Here is an 18,216-nt window from a genome sequence, read left to right as displayed (position 1 = left end):
GCGGGTGGCACGGCGCTCTGGGCCTCGCGTGCTTACAAACAGGTTCGGTGAAGAGCTGAGCGTTTGAGGTTTAACTGAGGAAGTGGTGAGGAGCTGTCTCTGGCGGAGAGGCGTAAAGGAAGCGCGGTGAGGAGGGTCTGGCAGGATGAGTGCCACTCCTGCCTGCCCTTTCCTGCCTTGGACTTTGGGTGCTGGCACCACTCAGAAAACAAATCCTAGCTTTATTTCAACCTGGAGTAAAACTTTAGGAATGTCTGGTCATTTTAGAAGATGACCCATGGATTTATTTCTTTATTTGGGAAGAAAGAGGCCTGGCTGCTTGTCCTGTGCCGCTGGTTCATTCCTTGTGCCTGCCTGATCTCCAGCAGCAGACATACCCCTGCCTGCCTTTCTCTCTCCTGCTGCTGCTTTCCAGGTGTGAGAATCCTTGCTCAGTGTGGAGAAAGGCTCAGGTGGTGAAGGTGGAGGCTGCAAAGGCAGGAGGCATCATGGAGTCTCCAGAACTCACTTTTGGAAGGCGTGTGTGTGTGCATGTGTGTGTGGTGGAGAGAAGAGGTGCTTTCCAAGCCCTCTGTGGGCTTTTCTGCAGTGCAGCTGGGGGCTGCTTCCAGCCTGGTAGGGTTTCCACCAGATGGGGATGGCAGAGTGCTGGTCCTGTCTGCCCCATGGTGGTCCACACACAGAGCTCCTTGCTGGCTAGCTGGGATCTTCTCCAGTCCCACTGCCTTACTTTGGAGCTTCCCACACACCTCCGCCATGGCTCCAGACCTTAAAAAAAAATAGAGTAAAATTCATTGCTTCCTTTCCCATCTAATTTGGAGAAGGTGGAGCATGGGTGTGGATGGCTCCTGCCTTTGCTGTACATTGTGTGTGCTTTGCAGGAGAAGGGTGAGTATGGGGACTGGTGGGGGGGCAGATTTTGTCCTGGGGAGATGGCTGTGCCCCTGCTAGTGCCCTCTAAGCACGGCTTTCTGCCAGCTAGAGTGAGGGTCCTGTCCACCCTCATGGCACAGAGGTGCTTAGCAAAGATGCATCACTCCTTAGGGATGCAAAGCCAACTCCAATCCCTCAAGGATTTTGGGTTTTCTGGCCCCTCTGAATGTTGCTAGTCCTTCTTTGCAGCTGACTCTGTCAAGGCTCCTGATCTTGCCTATCCTGAGGCACTCCTGCATCCCTTCCTCCCCACCCAGCACCCCACCTGGAGCAAGGCTAGAAGCATCTCTGACACCTGTGTTCTTTTTCAGAAACAGACTGAACTGAAGCCACCAGCCCCGGAGGATCCACTCTTACCCTTGAGAAGAAATTAGTGATCTTTAAGAAACCCATGGGCCGGCCTGACCCCAGCCTGAGGAGCAGGACGTGGTGATGAAGCACTGCCATCCATGAGACCTTTGGGCACAGCACATGAGACAGCATGTGCACAAACTGGGCACTCTGTGCTGAGCTCTTGGTGGCCCAGCCAAGGAGAAGGAGATGGCTGGGAGCTGGCAGGGGCTCAGCTCACACCCAGGAAATAGGATGCTCCTGTTTGCTTTCCAGTGACAGACTTTCAGATTTCATATTCATATACCGATGCCTACAGCTGCCTATACAAGCATAACAAATCTCAGACATTGTGTAAACAAGGTCATTGCTTAGATATGGACTATCATGGCATAGTACTTGTTTCTTTTTTCTTTTTTTGGTTTTTTTTTTTTTTCATCTGTCCATTAAGGTGTTTGTTCTCTAAAGGTTGGCATGGCTGCATATATCCTTTCTGGTCCTTAAGCCCTGGCAGTGAAGGGCTTTGTGGGCACACAGGTGTGAGTGTATTAGGAAAGGGAAGGGATTTGAGAAGAAAACTGCCAATCTTGAATTTGAGTGAGATTCTCATCCCTCCAGATGAGGTTAGAGTGAGCATTGCATACTCTCTGATAAGCAGCAGGTTCCCAGACTGAGGCAGCCCAGGAGATGGAGTTTGGTGTCATTTGTCCCTTGCTGGCTGGAACACTTTCCCCTGTGTTCTTGGAGACTGACTGTAACAGGCTGTTAAATCTCCAAGTCTCTTTTTAATATCTGAGAACTAGCACATAATAATTTTTGCATCCTGACCTGGAATCCTTTTCATTGTTTGGAGAGAACAGTCTGTTCTTCAGAGAACAAACGCAGAGAGTCACAGCGTGGCTGTGAGTGGTTCAAGTCATTGTTGTCACCAAGGCAGCGGCTCTGCTGCCACCAGGAAGTTTCCTTCTTGCAACCCTACATGGCAGATCCTCCTGCAGCACTGCTGGTGATTTCAAGTGTTTGTTCCAGTCCTTTTTGTTTTTCTTTTCTTATTTTTTCCCCCTTTTTTTTTCCCCAGGCCATGTGCAATAGTTCTGGAAAAAGAGCAGAATAAATTCCCCAGTTATCCAGTCTGCTGCCTGGTACCTGTACATTTTTAATGTGTGTTGTCTTGTGTGGTTGCTGTGTGATGCAACTGCTTGAACATTTTTGCTTTAAATATTCTTTTCTAATAGAAAACAAAGTCTAGAAGGGAAACTCTTGAGCTGAATAAGTCCAGCCAAATGCTGTGTCAGATCATTCTGTCACAAACTAATCAAATCCCAACTCCAAATTGGTTCCATGTTTTGCCTTCACTTTTGCTCTTGGAAGGCTAGTCCAGAAATTGACTGCTTTTGAGTGGTTAGAAACTGTATTTAAATTTCTAGTTTGAATTAATTTGTGGCTGGTACATTCCTGGTTTGTTTTGGAGCCAACATTGTCCTTTAACTTAAATAGTTTTTGGTGTTTATCTGCTGATGTATTTATGGAGAGTAGTCATAGCTCCCTATTTTTTGCCAAGCCAACTCAGCCAAGCTTTTTCAGCAGAAGGTTTTTATTTAGTGAGAGCTTTTTAATGTGGGAGACTTTATTGTTGGTGGTAAATGATATTTATTAGGAGGGTGGGTAGCAAACCTCAAAGGATCGGATCCAGAGATTTACAAAAAATGTTTTAATAACAAAAAAGCTCTTTCAGAACCTCTTCCAAAGATGGTGTCTGATTTCTACCTTTAATTGCCCTTGCTTTTGCAATTCTTTCTTCACCCCCTCTTCAAGAGGCCGCCTTGCTCAGCTGCAGGAAGGGGCTGTGGCTCTCAGTGCTTTGGCAGAGGCTTCCCCTCACCTGGTGGGATGTGCTGGGTGCTTGTGCCTGAGCTCACAGGACTTCCCTGGTCTGAGACTGTGGCCAAGTGTGACCATCTGCTCCAGACAGAGGTGACCTCACCCCACAGAGAGTGGGGTGACACCTTGGATGTGGCCACTGGCCCTGTGCATCCCACAGCCAGAGCAGCCACCCCACCACGCTGTGAGCAGGGGTGGCACTGACCTGGGGCAGCCTGTGTGGCACCAGGCTCCCTTAATTTGCCTTTGGGAGCACTGCTGATGGTCGTGGCACAGTTGGAGGCATGACCAGCAGCCATCCCACCTTGGCTGGTGATGGCTCAGCTGCTGGCATCCCCGTGGGTCCATCTTTGGGGACCAGGGACAGCTGCCCTGTGGTGACAACCCCTGGGGTTCACCCTCATGGGTGCAATCCTGTGTACCCCAAAATATCAGAGAGGGTGGCAGAATCTGGGTGGTTCTAGAGCTGAGAGCAGATCTGGGAGTTGTGCAGCCTGAGGATATGGATGTATGTACAGTGTCACCTTCAGAGAACAAATACAGGTAGGTCAATTTACTCTGTAGTGTCTGTGTACATGCAGGTTTATTTAACTACACATATATACAGTTCAAATATGCCATTGATTCTTTATTGCATTATGATGTACATTAAAAATGTACACTTTTACTAACTACTTGCTATATAAATACGTTGGAAGTGTAGTTTGCCCATTCAAGGTGATTTTCTGTGGGATTTTTGGTGTACACTTAAGGGCCTATGGCTGATTGGAAGAGTGATCCCCACTCCATCTACAGGAATGCTTAAGGACTATGGTATGAACTGGTCCCTTCAAACCATGTTTTGATGCACTAGCTGAAATATTTTGCACTTGGATTGTATTCAACCAGTTTTCCAGAAAAATTGAAAAGAAGTCTTGTGAGCTAGAGGGAGAATTTCCCGGTGTACACAGAAAAACCAGCCTTGAGGGTTGGAAGCTGCTGAGGTTTTTGAGCTTTGTCTCCATGCATTCATACAAGCACAGCAGGAGTTTTCTTTCTTTTGGGTCGGAGGAATTTTAAAAAGTGGTTCCATGCAGACTCCCCTCGGACATGGCAACGGGGCTGGCAAATGCCTTTGCGTGGGGAGGGTAAGGTTTAGAGACAAAAAAGAAATCAAAACATGATCGAGTTCCCTTTCTAACTCCTACATTCCTTGTTATCTGCATTTTTTTAGTTGACTTGAAATCTCCATAAAAGTATAAGCTGAAGATTTTTGAGGGTTTAGCTCTGTGGTCTTCTGTTTCTCTGCTGAGGAGGAGAAACAGGTGCCATCTCCAAACTCGGTTTTGGTGCAGGACATTGGAAAAGTGTTTGCATCTGAAACTGAAAAGAAAAATTGAGAGGTGGCTTGACAGTCCCAACAGCAGCTCTTGTGGTGTTAAGAGGAAGTGTCACCACAATTCTTCAGTGTGTGAATATTTATCATCATCTAATCAAAGATGACTATCTTGACTTGAAAGGGGTGTAAGATCGAGGTGATGTAGCCAGCATCAGTAAGGAAGGGAAATGAAATTCTCCACCTCCATCGGCTGTGCCTGAGCTTGGGCTTGGCAGGCACAGCAGAAACCATCAATTTTAATCCATGTGAATCTTGTTACTTATGTCTCTGAGGCTGCTTAGATTAAGGGCACAATCCAATTGCTTAATAACCCGAAACCCTGATTTGTTCTGGCCCTGGCTTGCTCATGGGAAGGGCTGCTGGTTCTCCTGGTGCAAGGAACTGAGTTTCTTTATTCATTGATGTCAGCAGCCCCTGCCATGAGATTTCTAGACATTGTTCCATGTTTCATTTGGGTACCTTATTTTTCAGCTCTGTAATTAGCATCCTTGAATTTTTTTCTTTTTTTCTTTAGCAGAACACTAAACAAACAATGATCTACAGCTTCCTATCTCCACTTGCCTGAGAGCTGAGTGATGCTGCAGTGTGGTGGGAGGATGGGCACAGGTGCTTGCAGGTACTTACTGTGATTTCATGTCCCCTCCCTGAGTTGGTCACCAGGAGAAGCCACCAGCAAGAGCAGTAGCTGCTGGCAGAGAAACACTGTAGTCCTTAATCTGGTTGGAGGATGCTCACCAGAGCTGGAAGATACCTGCTAGGTTAATTTTTGTTGTGTATCCCCTGACAGCTCAAGAGAAGGAAGCTGTAGTAGGCTGGTTTTTCATTTAGGGTTTGGGTATTTAATTTTTTTTAATTGGAAAGCAACAGATTTTGGTCACCTGCAGAAATGTTATATTGTTTTCCCTGCAGCCCCTCTCTTACAGATATAATAGAGGCAAACTGATCAGAAGCTTGCTCATTGGGAATCAAAAGAAAAAGATGATTTTCAGCACTTGGGCACAAATTACAAAGTGAATGGGATGCTACACATTCCCATTAGGGTGATGGCATACAAAATGCTTGTAAAAGTCTTCTCCCTGTTGCCCATATCATTTTGGTTTTGCTCTCTTCAGATCAGTCAAGGTCCTGATGTGATTCAGCTCACCTGTAAAGCTCTGGTGTCACTTCTCAGCTGATCCCAAAACCAGCAGGGTAAGATTAGGCAACACAACACATGGAGGGGAACGAGGCACTTGCAGGCTATCCCTGTTCTTCTTTTAACTGAGAAATTTAGTTTCTGCTGTATGTTTACTGGTAGTGGTGTGTGCCAGGAATGTTGGATTGGCATCAGAAAACTAAAGCAGAGCAAGGGAGCTCTGTTATGTAAGCAGTGAATTTTATTTTTTTAATTTTGGGTTTTCTTGTTATGGCCCAAGTGCTCTGCTGGCTGACGTTTGGCATATTCTGATGGCACAATTAAAGCCCCATTTTCCCTGTACTGATGGAAGGTGGTGTTAGGAGGATTCTTGCTTACTGGTGCTAGTGAAGGTTGGGCTAGGAATCCATGGCATAGAAAATTTCTAGCTAAAATTGCACTTTCTCTCTGCCCCATCTGGCTCGTGGTGGTGTTATGGGTACGTGGCTGTGATTCCCCTTGCACATACTAACATTGCACTAAAAGAGAGACTTTGGGAACAGTGTGTTGATCACTTTGTTTCTCAGCAGACCACAAAGTCAGCCTAACGGGGTCTCTTTTTTTTTTTTTTTAATTATTGTTATTTAGAAATCATGCTGGTGCTGAATGACCTGGAATTTTTGCTTGGATTTATCCAAAGGAAAATGTAACTGTAGCTGCAACGGGACCTTTCATAAGGGTGGCCGGTGCAGTGAGGGAGCAGGGTGAGAGCTCTGCTGTGTAAAGCTGTCTTTGTACCAGGGAGCTGTGGGGGGTTCCAGGGGGGTTGTTATTTTGTTGTTTTGTTTTTTTTTTTTTTTCCAAGACCACAATTTTCAATGGTCACCTTGGCAATCGTGTGAAACAGGAAATAGTTTTTACTTTTGGTAAAGGTTTTAAAGAGGAAACAAAAAAAGAAGCTGCCTGTGATTGTGGGCTGTAGCTATTACTAGGGCTAGGGTAGCTTGTACGTGCTATGGACTTTACCTGCTCTTATTCTGAGGGCAAGAACTCCCTGTAGCAACAATGCCACTTCTGAGAAGTGAACGGCAAGTTTCCCTTCCTTTTGTATATGTGGATGTGAGGGTGGGCAAGGGGAAGAGCTTGCTTGTACAGTTTGTTGAAATGAAACCAGACATTTTTGGTTGTTCCTAAATAAAGAGCGTAAAAATCAAACGTGAGTTGAGTGGTGCTTGCACTGGGATTTGGGAGGGCCCAGCAATGTGCCTGCCTTTCAGCTGCTGGACTGGGAGTCCTCCATCACAACCTCCTCATTTCTTTTAAAAGAACGACAACTTTTCCACGGGGTAAGGCCATGAGTGAGTGCCCAGACACCTCTGCCCTAGAGGTGCTTCTTCATGCCAGAGTTCTGTCCCCAGCCTGCCTCAGAACAGCATGGACAGCTGGGGCACATAACTTGTTTTACCCTTTTGAGTGAACAGCATAAAACCTGGGGCTGTTTCTAGTTATTTTTCCTCCCCTAAAACCAGGAGAAAGGAGGGAGCAGTGCAGCCTCTCCTCAGGAACCTCAGCTCTGCAGGGCACAGACCACCAGACACCCGAGCCAGCACACACCTAATACTGACACTTTTATTGTCATTTAAAGCTAGAGTGGCCCTGTAAATGTAGAGTTTCACTACTGGACCCTTCGGCAGTGGCTATACAGGGCAGATGTGGTGTCACCAGGACAGACAGAGGTGCTGCTGTGCTCACTGCAGGCCCAGAGCTCTGGGAATGGACACAGCACAGGATGGCTGCAAACAGGCTCCCGCAGCTGCACACGATCTCTGGATTACAGGCAGAGCAGGTACGCAGAGGCTGGATGGGGAATTTTTAGGTCTCTTCTTGTGATTATAGACAGTTTGGTCTGTGGCCTCTGGCAGCCTGGCCGCACCGACGCTTCTTAAGGGCTTCGTGGTGAAGGTTGCTGGGTGCTTGGGGCTGGTTCGGGGTGGGGTTTATTTCCAATACTTTTTTTTTTTTTTAGTTCTCCACTTGAACACACTTCAGCAGAGAAACTGGAAAAGCTGCCTGAAAGTAGGCCATAGCAGTGCCGTTTCCATAGAAACCAGTTCACAGCGTGCTGTGAGATTCACAAGCACTGGAGGTGCTTCCGCCCGCCAGGGTGGGCTACAGCCGGTTGTCCCCGTTGACCCGGGTCCTCCGCAGTACCCTGCAAAGGGGCACACACAGGGGACACAGCTCAGCCTCGCCGTGGCATGGCCAAGGACAACGCTCTGCTGGGCTCCAGTTGCCCACTGGAGTAAAGCAGGAGCTCAGCCACATCTCCCACGATTGGGGATAATGGCACCAGCTGTGCTGTCCCACCCTACTCCCATAGCAGTGACTGCCACAAGCACTGGCACAACTTGCAGCTCAGATTTAGGGTTTGCAAGCAGCCAGACTAAATGCAGGGGGTGTGTTATGCTGCTGCTGAAGAGCTGACTGAGCACTGGCCTCACCTTCGCTCCCGGCTCTCAAAGTGGTCAGCGAGCTGCTCTGGGGCCACACGGAAATCCTCGAAGGGCTGCTGGTACCTCAGCTCAAAGGAGCCCTCTCTGCCTCTGCTTGCCAGCAGCTGGCTGGAGCCATCCCCTGCTCGTTCCCGTAGGGATGAAGCATTGAAGAGGTTTATTTCGCCATTTTCCTGCTTGGATGATGGAAAAAAATGCTGTAGTCAAGGGTTTGTGATTTCAAAGCATACACCCTGTAGTAAGGGCAGTCGTGGTGCAGGGCTCTGGCTGCCCTGCAGGGTGTCCAGGGCTCATGGGGGCTTGGGGTTTGCACTGTGCAGCTGCTCTAACAGCCATCGCTGGCTCCCACCAGCACCATTTTAAATGAAGAAATAAAAGAACCATCTGTCTCAGAAGGAGCCCTGCCCTCTGTTTATGCCAACAGGGACAGCCCCAGGCCAGCCAGCTCTGTGATCCTGAGCTGCAATGTCCCTGGAGCACAGACAGGCACTGTGACAAATCCGCCTTCTCCAGCTTTTGCTGGAGGGATTTCCAGGCAAGTCAAACCCAGTGCAGGCAGGACCCTGCCTGAAACACCCTGACTGCTGCAGGAGGCAAACCCTGTGTGCTTGCTGTCCCTGCTGGGCATCCCTAAGGAGCAGCACTGGGAATTCAGCCATGCACAGGCACTCAGGCCAGGCAGCACTGAGCCTCACTGCCCCAGCTGAGCAGGAGAATGGGCAGGGCCAGGCTGGGCTCACTGGCTCTGCTCCTCAGCCCTACAGCATGGTCACCACCTTCTCGTGTGTGCAGCCAGTCTCACCTTGCAAGGGAAAATGTCTATCTTGACAAGCAGAGAAGCCAGCTCCAGGTTCTCACTGTAGTTGTTCTTGAGGGGAACAGCTCGGAAACCTACGGCAGAGACAGCCCTGGCGTCACTCACTGCACAGCAGGGGAGGTGGCAGTGCCCTGGCACAGGACTCAAGGGGGTTTTTCTCTCACAAGACCCTTTTTCTCTTCTGCCAAGAGAAGCTGTGGCTGCCCCATCCCTGGAAATGTCCAAGGTCAGGGTGAATGGGGCTTGGAGCAGCCTGGGGTAGTGGAAGGTGTCCCTGCCCATGGCAGTGGGGCTGAAACTAGATGGCCTTTAGGGTCCTTTCTAATCCAAACCAATTCCAATCCATTCAGTCTACAATTCTGTGATTCTCCAAACCCCCAAATTTCCCTCAAAGTGGCAGGTGGCCCCAAGGGCTGTTAGCAAATGGCTCTGCCTTCTGTAACTGGTTGGGGATGTGACCTGTCATGGGGACAGGCTAAGCCAGCCCAACAACACCCTCCCATGAAAATCAGCATCTCCCTGGCTAACAGTGTGAACTGGTGAGGAGCACCATGACACCCTCCCTGCTGTCCCAAGTGCCTCACCTGTCTTCAAGCCTTTCACCAGGAAGGTGGCCTGAGCCAGGAAGTTCTCATCGCTGAACATGTCCTCCTCGTAGACCACGAAGCGCAGGAAGGCAAAGTCAGGGTTGCTGACCTGAAAGTGGAACTGCTTCGGGGTCCAGAGAGGGTTCAGGCCGTTGTCAGCTGCTCACAAAACACAGCTGTCAGTGGGCAGCCCCACTGAGTCCTTCCACTGCCCCCATGGCTGATGCTGGGCTCAGGGGCAGCACGAGGGCAGCTCCCAGCTCAGTGCCAGGCCTTGCTGCAGAGCCCAGGGCTCACACCAGCATCAGGAGTGCTCTGATGCTGGTGTGAGCCATGGCTCATCCCCTCCCTTCCCCACCCCACTCACCCACGATCTCTGTTTTCTGCTTGGCATTGTCGTACTCAGCACCAGACACCTCCACCTCCACGAAAGGACAAACGATTCCCCTTCCATTTTTGGGAAGGTGCCGTGCCCCCAGGACCTGAGCAGAGAGCAGGAGAGGCTTGGTAAGAGACAGGAACAAAGGGGAAAAAATGTTTTTGCATACCAGGACATTTTCTTCCCAAATAAATCACCCTGGCTCTGCTAATTGGAGAGAGAAGCAGCACTGACAGCCAGCCCAGCCGGCAGCTCAGAGAGAAATAGCTCCCACCCCTGGAACCTGCTATAGTGTTCTTGATCCACAGTTTGACTTGTAAGCCACAAAAAACCCCAGATGAACTGCTCCAGGTTCCTGCCTGCTGCCAGCACAGCCAGGCCTGGGCCACAGCATCCCTCCCTCAGCTGGCCAAGCTGGAGCTGGGCTCCCACTGAGCCCTGTTCCCTGCTGGGAGCACCAGGCTGGACCCCCTCATCTTTGCTAAAACTTCTCAGCCCTCCTGCCTTGGTGTGAGGAGGAAAAGGAGCTGCTCTCCAGCCCTGCTCTCCTCGTGCCTGCAGCACAGGCTGTGCTCCACTGAGATGCCAAGCTGCCTCCTCGCAGGAGAGAGCCATGGCAGCTCCCCCTTGCCCGTGGCCATATGTCGCTGCAGCACGCTGCTGCTGCAGGGGAAGGACCTGCTGCCAACTCTGGATCATGTGCTTTGAGTCATGCTGGGCTCGAGATGGCTTCTCCATCCATGAAAGCTGGCTTTGGTGGGGACAGCAGGCAGCTCTGCCAGACAATGAGAGGCTGAGCCTGTCTCTTAAAGGCGACAGTGACTGGCTATGGCACAATGACTCTTGACACTTGGTGGGGGCAACTGCACCCTGAGGTGCAGGAAGAGCTTGGAAAACAGAATGGGGCAGGGATGTTGTCATCTTATTGCAGGGGTTCCACACTGTTGTCTCCTTATCACAAAAGTTCCAAACCTTCCTGGTGTTTCTTGTGGGCAGTTCCTCAGAGCACTGACTCTTTCCTCTTCACAAAGCAGCCACTGACTCCAATTCCCTTCTCACCCAGCCACTCCACTCTTTTATAGCTCTCTTCTTCTCATTGGTTACACCTGTGGCCTGTTAAAGTCAGGCCTGTTCCTAATCTTTGATAATTGGCCCAGCTGCAACTCCTTAGTGGTAAGATTACTTTCTACACTATCTTTATTTGCTTATATTCTATCCCCCTACACAGGGAATTTTTAGGGAGACAGTGGGCATGGGGTCAGTGGTGCAGAGGGTACATGATAGAGAGTCCTCATGGAGAAGGGCTGTGGCTTTTTTAGGTGGGATCACTCCAAAACAGAGGTGGCCACAGAGGAAACCTGTGAGCACCTGAAGGCAGGATCTCCACTGCATCTTCCCCAAGGTCTACACGAGCTGAGGGGACTGGCAAAGCAGACTGTTGACCCATAGCTTGGTTCTGAGACCACAGGGAATGCCTGCACAGGTTGCTGGACCCTGCTGCTCCAAACATGAGAGCCAGCTGGCTTGGCACAGCCCTCCAGAGCTTTGCCTGGCGAGCTCTCCCATGTCCCTGCAGAGCCTCTGCTGTGCAGCTCTGAGAGCTGACACAGGAACAATCCAGCCTCAGCTGCACCATTAGGGAAGTAAAAAAAACTCATCAAGCATCCACACTCCATCCTTTGGCACCCTCCTCTTATCATCACCGGCAGCACAACACAGAAATGGCCTGAGAAGTTTGCCCTGACCTCAAGCATCTTCCCAAGAGGGGCCATGAGAAAGGCGAAATGGAAACATCGAGCCTGGAGCAACTGAGTGACAAGGAGGGGACAAGACACAGCTCTTGTGTTGCTGGCCTGTGGATGCAGTCTGGGGACAGGGATGTCACCTCTGCGGCTCGTGGATGCCACCTGCTGGCACGGGGACCTGCACAGGAGGAGTCCTGGGGGAGCATCCTGGGATGCTCCTGCTGCTCCTCTCCAGGCACCCTCAGCAGCGAGGGGCCTTTAGGGTCCCTTCTAATCCAAACCAGTCCACGATTTTGTGATGCTCCAAAGCCCCAGATTTCCCTCCAAGTGGCAGCCCTTCACAGGGGACAGCGAGGGCTCTCCCAGTCTGTGCTGCAGGACAGGGGCTTGGTGAGGAGCAGCGGCAGGCAGAGCCAGGAGCCCAAAAAAAACCATTCTCTCACCCCAAATCTGGTACCCCACTGGGGTCTGAGCCTGCATTCCCCCACACCAGGAGGAGGTACTGACCTCAATGGAGATGGAGAGTGGTTCTGTGCCCCGCAGTGTGCTCTTGTCAAAGGGGTCAAAGATGTCGTCCCTCATGTTGGTTGGCTGCAGGACATACCCACACTGGCCACTGGACATGAACAAGGCCTGGTTCATCTGCATGGGCTTGTCTAGAGCACAGGCAGGAGAGACAGGAGATGAAGGATACCCTGTGCACAAGCTGGATCATCACCCCCATCACTGATGTGTCCCAGGAAGCCCTTGGCAAGAGGACCTGGCTCACCCCTTGGCAATGCTGAGCAATGTGTCCCCACGTGTCAGGGCCATGAGGTGACTGCCATGCATGATCTGCCCAGCTACCCAGTGCTCCATGGGTCACCTCTCTCTTTTCCTTCTATTTTCAGCCTTCCATGTGCTGCCTGTAGCATTTGCCAACCCCCCTGTGAGATGCCTGAATTCACAGAAGGAATGAAAAGGCAGCAGGAAAGAAGAGGCAGGTTGTTTGCTGGTGTGCTGGTGAGCTGAGCAGGCTCACAGCAGGGTTTGGCAAAGGCCAGGGACAGGAAGGCTGGACTGCACGGCAGGAGCAGGAATGGAAGCTGGGCAAAGGCAAGAAGAGCAGCCAGCTGGACCCAGACCATGCACCCAGCTGGTGTCCCAAGCCTGGGGCAGCACCATCCCCTTTGGCACCTGCCCTGCTTGTCACCAGGGACCTGGGAGAACCCATCCCTTGCCTCCTCTCCATTCCATCTTACTCTCATCATGGCACAATCCCCAACCTCAGTGCAGCTCCTTGGCTCAATCCAGCCCTCTGGAGCTGGGTCTCACTGCCTGCAGAGCCCTTCCAAGACCTTCCCAGTCCCCCATTTTCCAGGAGCAGGGCTCAGCAGGTGGCTTTGAGGTGGCACAGGGCACCCCAGGCGCCAGCCCACCCTGCCTGCTGCCCTCACCCGGGGTCTGGAAGTTGAGTGCCACCAGCTGGCTGCCACAGATCCACATGGGCAGGGGGTCGTAGTTGGAGGAGTCGAGGCGCTGGCCCTTGGGGTAGATGCGGGACAGCTGCAGGCGGTTGTACTGCAGGAACTTCTTGCCCTTGATCTTGTTCACGTACTTCTCTGCCTTGGTCTCGGGAAAGGAGGACATGTCCCGGTAACAGGCCCTCTCTGTGCCGATCTCTGCCAGGGGACAGTGCTGTGTGAGCCAGGGGCACACTCCCTTTGCTGACACTCAACCAGCCCAGCTCCTTCCTGATGCCATCCTCTCACCCCTGGGGCAGCCACCAGCGGGTGTCCCACACCCCGGTGGGTGTGTGCCAGGTGCCCAACACCAATGACAGAGCACCAACACAGCTCCCACTGGCCAGGCACGATGCTCCCCAGCCCCACTCCCTCAGCAGCTGCTATGCACGCTGACAGACCCCAGGAACAGAGGGCCAGGGAAGGGAACTGGTACCCTCTGGAGCTACCCAGAGCTCCAAGGTGAACTGGGGATTTGGACACCTAGCCTCTGCTGAGATCTAGCCAAAGCAGCCCCTTGGGGCACAGCACAGGGTCTGTAATGCCACCGTGAATGCCTGTGAGGGCCACCAGCTCAGCAGATGCTCACTCTCTTCATCAAAAGGCACAGGACGGCAATAGACCACCAGTTCTGAAAGCTCCAGGGCAATCTTCTTTCTCCTCTCCATCATCTTCCCTTCAGAGAGCTGCCAAGAAAGGGTGAGAGAGGGGTCAGGCCAGGTAGGAGCAGTGGTGATGGATGACCCAGCTCACAAACTGACCCTCACTGCTTGGTGTGGCTCCTGCCCACACTGTGGGGACCACCAGCAGATCTGCCAGGTCTGCATGGGGGACATCACACAGGCAGGGCCTGGCTAGGTCCTACATCCTGCCCAGAGCAGGACTGGCACTGGTCCCAGCACAGGGCATCTGTGGCCTTGCCACCCTTCACTGATGGAGACCCCCCACTTCCTGAGGCTGTAGCACCCACCCAGTTGTCCAATTGTCCCAAATACCCACCCTGAACCTCTCAAGCCACCACCCCTTGCCACATTGTCCACGATTGCTCTGGCTTTATCACCTCTGCAACTGCTCTGCCAGCCCACCCCGCACCAGCTCCTCAGTCCTGGAAAACCCAGCAGCTGGAGAGCCAGCAGATGCCTCCTGCCCTGCCAGGGGCTCCCCAGCCTCACCCTGGCATCAGCTGTCTGAGCTGCCTCCCGGATCTTCTTCACCCAGTCGAGCAGGTCCTCGTGCGTGTCGGCCGCCACGTCCAGGGACAGCCGTGACAGCGAGGACATGCTGATGGAGAACACGAACAGCCGGTTGTTCTTGCCCTCGGGGCGGATGGCTGTGAGGGACAGGGGACAGCATCACTGCAGGTGCTGAGCCAAGCCCTCCACAGGCAGCAAGGGAGAAGACAGGCACAGGGACTCGTGGCCACCCCAGCACGCGATAGCTACAGGAAACTCCCATTTCTGGAGGCAACAGATGGAGCCCAGGCAGCAATAAGTGAGGGCTGAGAAGCCTCAAGAAGCCTTTGCAACGCTCCCTCCCTGGCACTCACCGATCTGGCAGGAGGGCACGTCCAGGACGCCTCCAAGCAGGTCTCCCAGGGGGCTGTTCTCATCCAGCTGCTGCTGGGAAGGAAGCACAGCAGGATGGTGCTGGGCACAGAGGGCAGGGCAGCCCCGCTCAGAGGGGGCACAAACCCTCCTTGCTGCACTCATGGCCACACTCACCTCCCGCTCCGGCTCCAGGCTGGTGGGACTTGTAATTTCCTCCACGTAGTTGGAAGGGAACCACAGCTGCTTTTTGCCACCATAATCTCCTCTCCACCTGGAAGGGAGGGAAGGGGCAATGTCAGCACTGGACATGAGACCCCAGAGTATTCTGAGCGGGGGTGAGGGGAACAGGCAGCTCTTCCATCATCTGCTTTTAGGGTTTGTGAGGCTTTGGAACTCTGCTGCTCATGGGTAACCCCCAGACAGACCCACTCCTAGAGTGGACACACCTTTGTGTGGATGGTGACAGCAAGGTTTGACCATATATCCCCATGGGAAAGGGAGGCTCAGGACCAACTCACCAGCCTCCTTCCTGTTTCTCCACATTCTGGATGATGGCATTTTTGGTGAAGGTGAGCTCGTCCTCCCTCTGTGCCTTGTAGTCAAACAGGGCTTTGACTGCACACTGCAATGAGGAGGGGTCCCATGAGGCTGGCAGGAAATGGACACGTGGACAAGGAGCCCACAGCATGAGAGATCACCTCCCAGCACAGATGTGTTTGTTGGGGGGCTGTCAGGCACATCATGTGCAGGCAGGCAGCATCCAGCCCTGCTGCCAGACCTAGTGACACCCTGCAGAGCAAATCAAGGCCCCCATTTATGCCAAAGCAGAGCTCTCAAGTCTGGTATGGCCCCACACAGGCACTCTCCTCTGTCCCAAGAGCCACTGAGGGGCTTGGTTTGGAGAGCTCAGAACAAGAGGCAGCCCAGCCTGGGAACTGGAGGTTCAACCTCCACTGTCTCTCTCTTCATGGTTTAGAAATAGGTGTGCAAACTAATACAGCTCTTAGAAAATGAAAAGATCCTTGCTAAACCCTCCAGCCCTGCAGTTTGTTTTGTGCCAAACAGTGAGAGTGTACCTTGAAGGTGGGCATGGGGTTGGCTTCCACATAGAACCCAGGATGGCGTCCCTCATACAGGGCTCCATAGTCTGGCTCCTGTGGAAGCAAAGGGACAGTGGTTACAGCAGTGAGTGCAGGGGAAAAGGCTCCCTACCTTGGGGTAGGTGGGACAGTGCCCCAGGAAGGCACAAGACCGAAGATGATGCTGCAGACAGCCCAGGCTCAGAGGGGCAGCACCAAACTCCACTCAAGTGTCAGGAAATCCCACGAGGTGTGGGCTGCAAAGCACAGAGAGGGCTCACCCACCACCACCTCAAAAAGGACCCATCCATGATTCTCTGGCTCCTGCACTCACCGCTGTGCCGATCTTCTCCAGGGTCTCCTCGTTGATGGGGTAGCGCAGCTTCATCTTGCGGTACAGCGGGTGCTTCTCGTAGTAGCTGATCAGGTCCACCAGGCTCTCAAACTCAGAGTTGCCCAGCAGCACAGTCTGCCCCTCCTGCTGCACCCGGCAGTGCTTGATCTTCCCTTCTGCCCTGCAGGGAGGAAACACAGGGAGAGGCCTCTTGGCACCTGGCAAGAGAAGGTCTCTGCCAAAATAGAGACTCCAAGGAAAAGGTGTCCCTGGTGAGGCGGCCGAGCACAGTCATCCCCCATTGGAAGATGGGAGGAAGAGCAGGATCTCAAGGACTTATTCAAGGGCCATCCCAGAGCAACAGGAGTTCTGGGAGGGCTCAAGGCTGGCTGATGGCAGCTGTCCTGCTCTCTCACACACTGCAGCATCCCACCTCCAGCAGCCACCACCCTTGTGGCAGGGACACACCTGAAGGAGATGGCGTAGGAGCTGGGCTCGCTCCTCTTGCGCACCAGGAAGGCTCCATCACGGGGCACCCTCATCAGCATGTGCTCAGCTTGGGCTCGTGTGAGGTTGGCATGGTACCACCTGGCAGGAGAGACATTGCTGTGCACAGGTCACACACACACAGCCCATCCCACACCCCAGCCCCTAAAAGGCTCCTTGAATCCTCCAGAGGAAGACAGGGACTGCAGTGGGGCAGGAAGGATCAGAGCCTTTGGTGAGGCATGGCACAGGGCATCCCAACCGAACCCAGCAGCTCTGTGCCCTGCACTGAGCCTCCACGACACTCAGCTCCATGAACAACAAAGCTGGCCAGCATGGCTGCTGTGACAGAGCTCCATGGGGAGAAAGTGGGGACCAGAAAACTCCAGCAAGGGAGGAATGGCTGAGGAGAGATCTGGGAGAGCTTCCTCAGCGTCCAACTGCCCAATGGACACACAGGTGCACTCACTCTTTGCTCTCGTGGGCATTGGTCTGTGGCACTGGCTCTGTCAGCCTCATCTCAAACTCGTTGCACCTCAGTGGCACCTCCTGGTAGTGGGTGATGAGGTCGTAGAGGCTGTCAAACACCAGGTTGTCCGTCAGGAAGAACTTGGGGCTGCCGGCGTCCTGCCGCGAGTGGATCCGGCAGTGCTGCACCTTCCCGTTGCGCCTGTGGGACAGGGAGGGAGGGACAGGGTAAGCCAGCCTTGATTTTGCACCTCAGCTCCAGCCTGACATGGCATTCCTGCCACACTGGAGAGTGACTGCATAAGAGACTTGACCCTCCTGCACTGGGACAGGGAGCAGACATGATGCTGGGCACAGGAACAGGGGAGAGACCGCTCACAGGCCAGCCAGCAAGGGGACCCCACCACTGAAGGACATGCCAAGAGAAAACAACCCCAGGGCGACACAGAGCAGCGGGGCCCTCACCAGAAGGAGAGGGTGTAGTCCCCCACGAAGGTCTCGCTCTCCCTGACCAGGAAGGAGCCATCAGGGGCCCCTGTCTCGATGCAGTATTCCGTCAGCAGCCGCTCCGCGATGTGCCGCCCGTCACGGCCCGCTCCCAGCTTCCCGTGGAACCACTTCTCCGTGGAGTGCAGCTCCGTGCTGTTGCTCACCTGGCAGGGGCAAAAAAGCCATCACCTTGGGCCACTGAGGGCAGGCTCATGGTGCTGGATTCTGCTCTGCTCAGGGGTTTTCCAGCTAGGAGCAGGGAGCTCCTGAAGCAGCTCCCATCCTCCCCACCACAGGATCTCCCCCTCAAGTCAGCTGGCAATGGCAATGCTCAGCCCCTTGGGCAGTCAAGTCCTTTCCTTAGGGGACAACTCACAGTCTCACAGGAGAGCCCTCACCTCCTTCTGCTCTTCCTCATCCTCGTTTCCTTGGTCACTGGTTGTCTCCCCAGAGTAATAGATCTTGCTGCTGGTCAGCACAAAGTAATGCGGGTTCCACTCCTGCAAGGACATGAACTCTGGCAAAGAGACCCCTGGGGAAGCACCAGACTGCCCACCCACCCATGGGATCATCTCCTGACCAGTACAGGGAGGGACCATCAGGTTTGTGAAGGACAGCCACCAACACTGATTCC

The 18,216-nt window shown here is 53.0% G+C and overlaps 2 protein-coding genes across 8 annotated transcripts in view; one reads left to right on the top strand and one right to left on the bottom strand.

The window, feature by feature from the left end:
- ZHX3 (zinc fingers and homeoboxes 3) overlaps window positions 1-6,851 on the top strand; it is a 46,627-nt gene extending 39,776 nt beyond the window's left edge. For all 4 annotated transcript variants that reach the window (XM_077187519.1, XM_054644520.2, XM_077187518.1 and 1 more), the window contains one exon: window positions 1,245-6,851. In XM_077187519.1, coding sequence (XP_077043634.1) covers window positions 1,245-1,307 — 63 coding nt within the window. In that variant the 3' untranslated portion in view covers window positions 1,308-6,851. The remainder of the gene's footprint in view (window positions 1-1,244) is intronic.
- Window positions 6,852-7,247: 396 nt separating this feature from the next.
- PLCG1 (phospholipase C gamma 1) overlaps window positions 7,248-18,216 on the bottom strand; it is a 45,685-nt gene continuing 34,716 nt past the window's right edge. Inside the window, exons 15-32 of one of the 4 annotated variants that reach the window (XM_077187514.1) lie at window positions 17,981-18,082; window positions 17,559-17,746; window positions 17,095-17,295; window positions 16,608-16,727; window positions 16,140-16,320; window positions 15,803-15,880; window positions 15,245-15,348; window positions 14,901-14,997; window positions 14,726-14,798; window positions 14,352-14,509; window positions 13,769-13,865; window positions 13,114-13,338; window positions 12,185-12,333; window positions 9,921-10,035; window positions 9,551-9,712; window positions 8,952-9,040; window positions 8,138-8,325; window positions 7,248-7,848 (exon numbers count right to left, since the gene is read on the bottom strand). In XM_077187514.1, the coding sequence (XP_077043629.1) occupies window positions 7,806-7,848; window positions 8,138-8,325; window positions 8,952-9,040; window positions 9,551-9,712; window positions 9,921-10,035; window positions 12,185-12,333; window positions 13,114-13,338; window positions 13,769-13,865; window positions 14,352-14,509; window positions 14,726-14,798; window positions 14,901-14,997; window positions 15,245-15,348; window positions 15,803-15,880; window positions 16,140-16,320; window positions 16,608-16,727; window positions 17,095-17,295; window positions 17,559-17,746; window positions 17,981-18,082 (2,370 nt within the window). In that variant the 3' untranslated portion in view covers window positions 7,248-7,805. The remainder of the gene's footprint in view (window positions 7,849-8,137; window positions 8,326-8,951; window positions 9,041-9,550; window positions 9,713-9,920; window positions 10,036-12,184; window positions 12,334-13,113; window positions 13,339-13,768; window positions 13,866-14,351; window positions 14,510-14,725; window positions 14,799-14,900; window positions 14,998-15,244; window positions 15,349-15,802; window positions 15,881-16,139; window positions 16,321-16,607; window positions 16,728-17,094; window positions 17,296-17,558; window positions 17,747-17,980; window positions 18,083-18,216) is intronic. The other 3 variants (XM_077187516.1, XM_054644215.2, XM_054644216.2) reach the window with 3 other exon arrangements.

The sequence above is a fragment of the Agelaius phoeniceus genome, chromosome 17 (genome assembly GCF_051311805.1).
Source record: "Agelaius phoeniceus isolate bAgePho1 chromosome 17, bAgePho1.hap1, whole genome shotgun sequence".
NCBI lineage: Eukaryota > Metazoa > Chordata > Aves > Passeriformes > Icteridae > Agelaius > Agelaius phoeniceus.
Note: the sequence above shows the minus strand (reverse complement) of the source record. Positions and strands in the feature narration are given on the sequence as shown.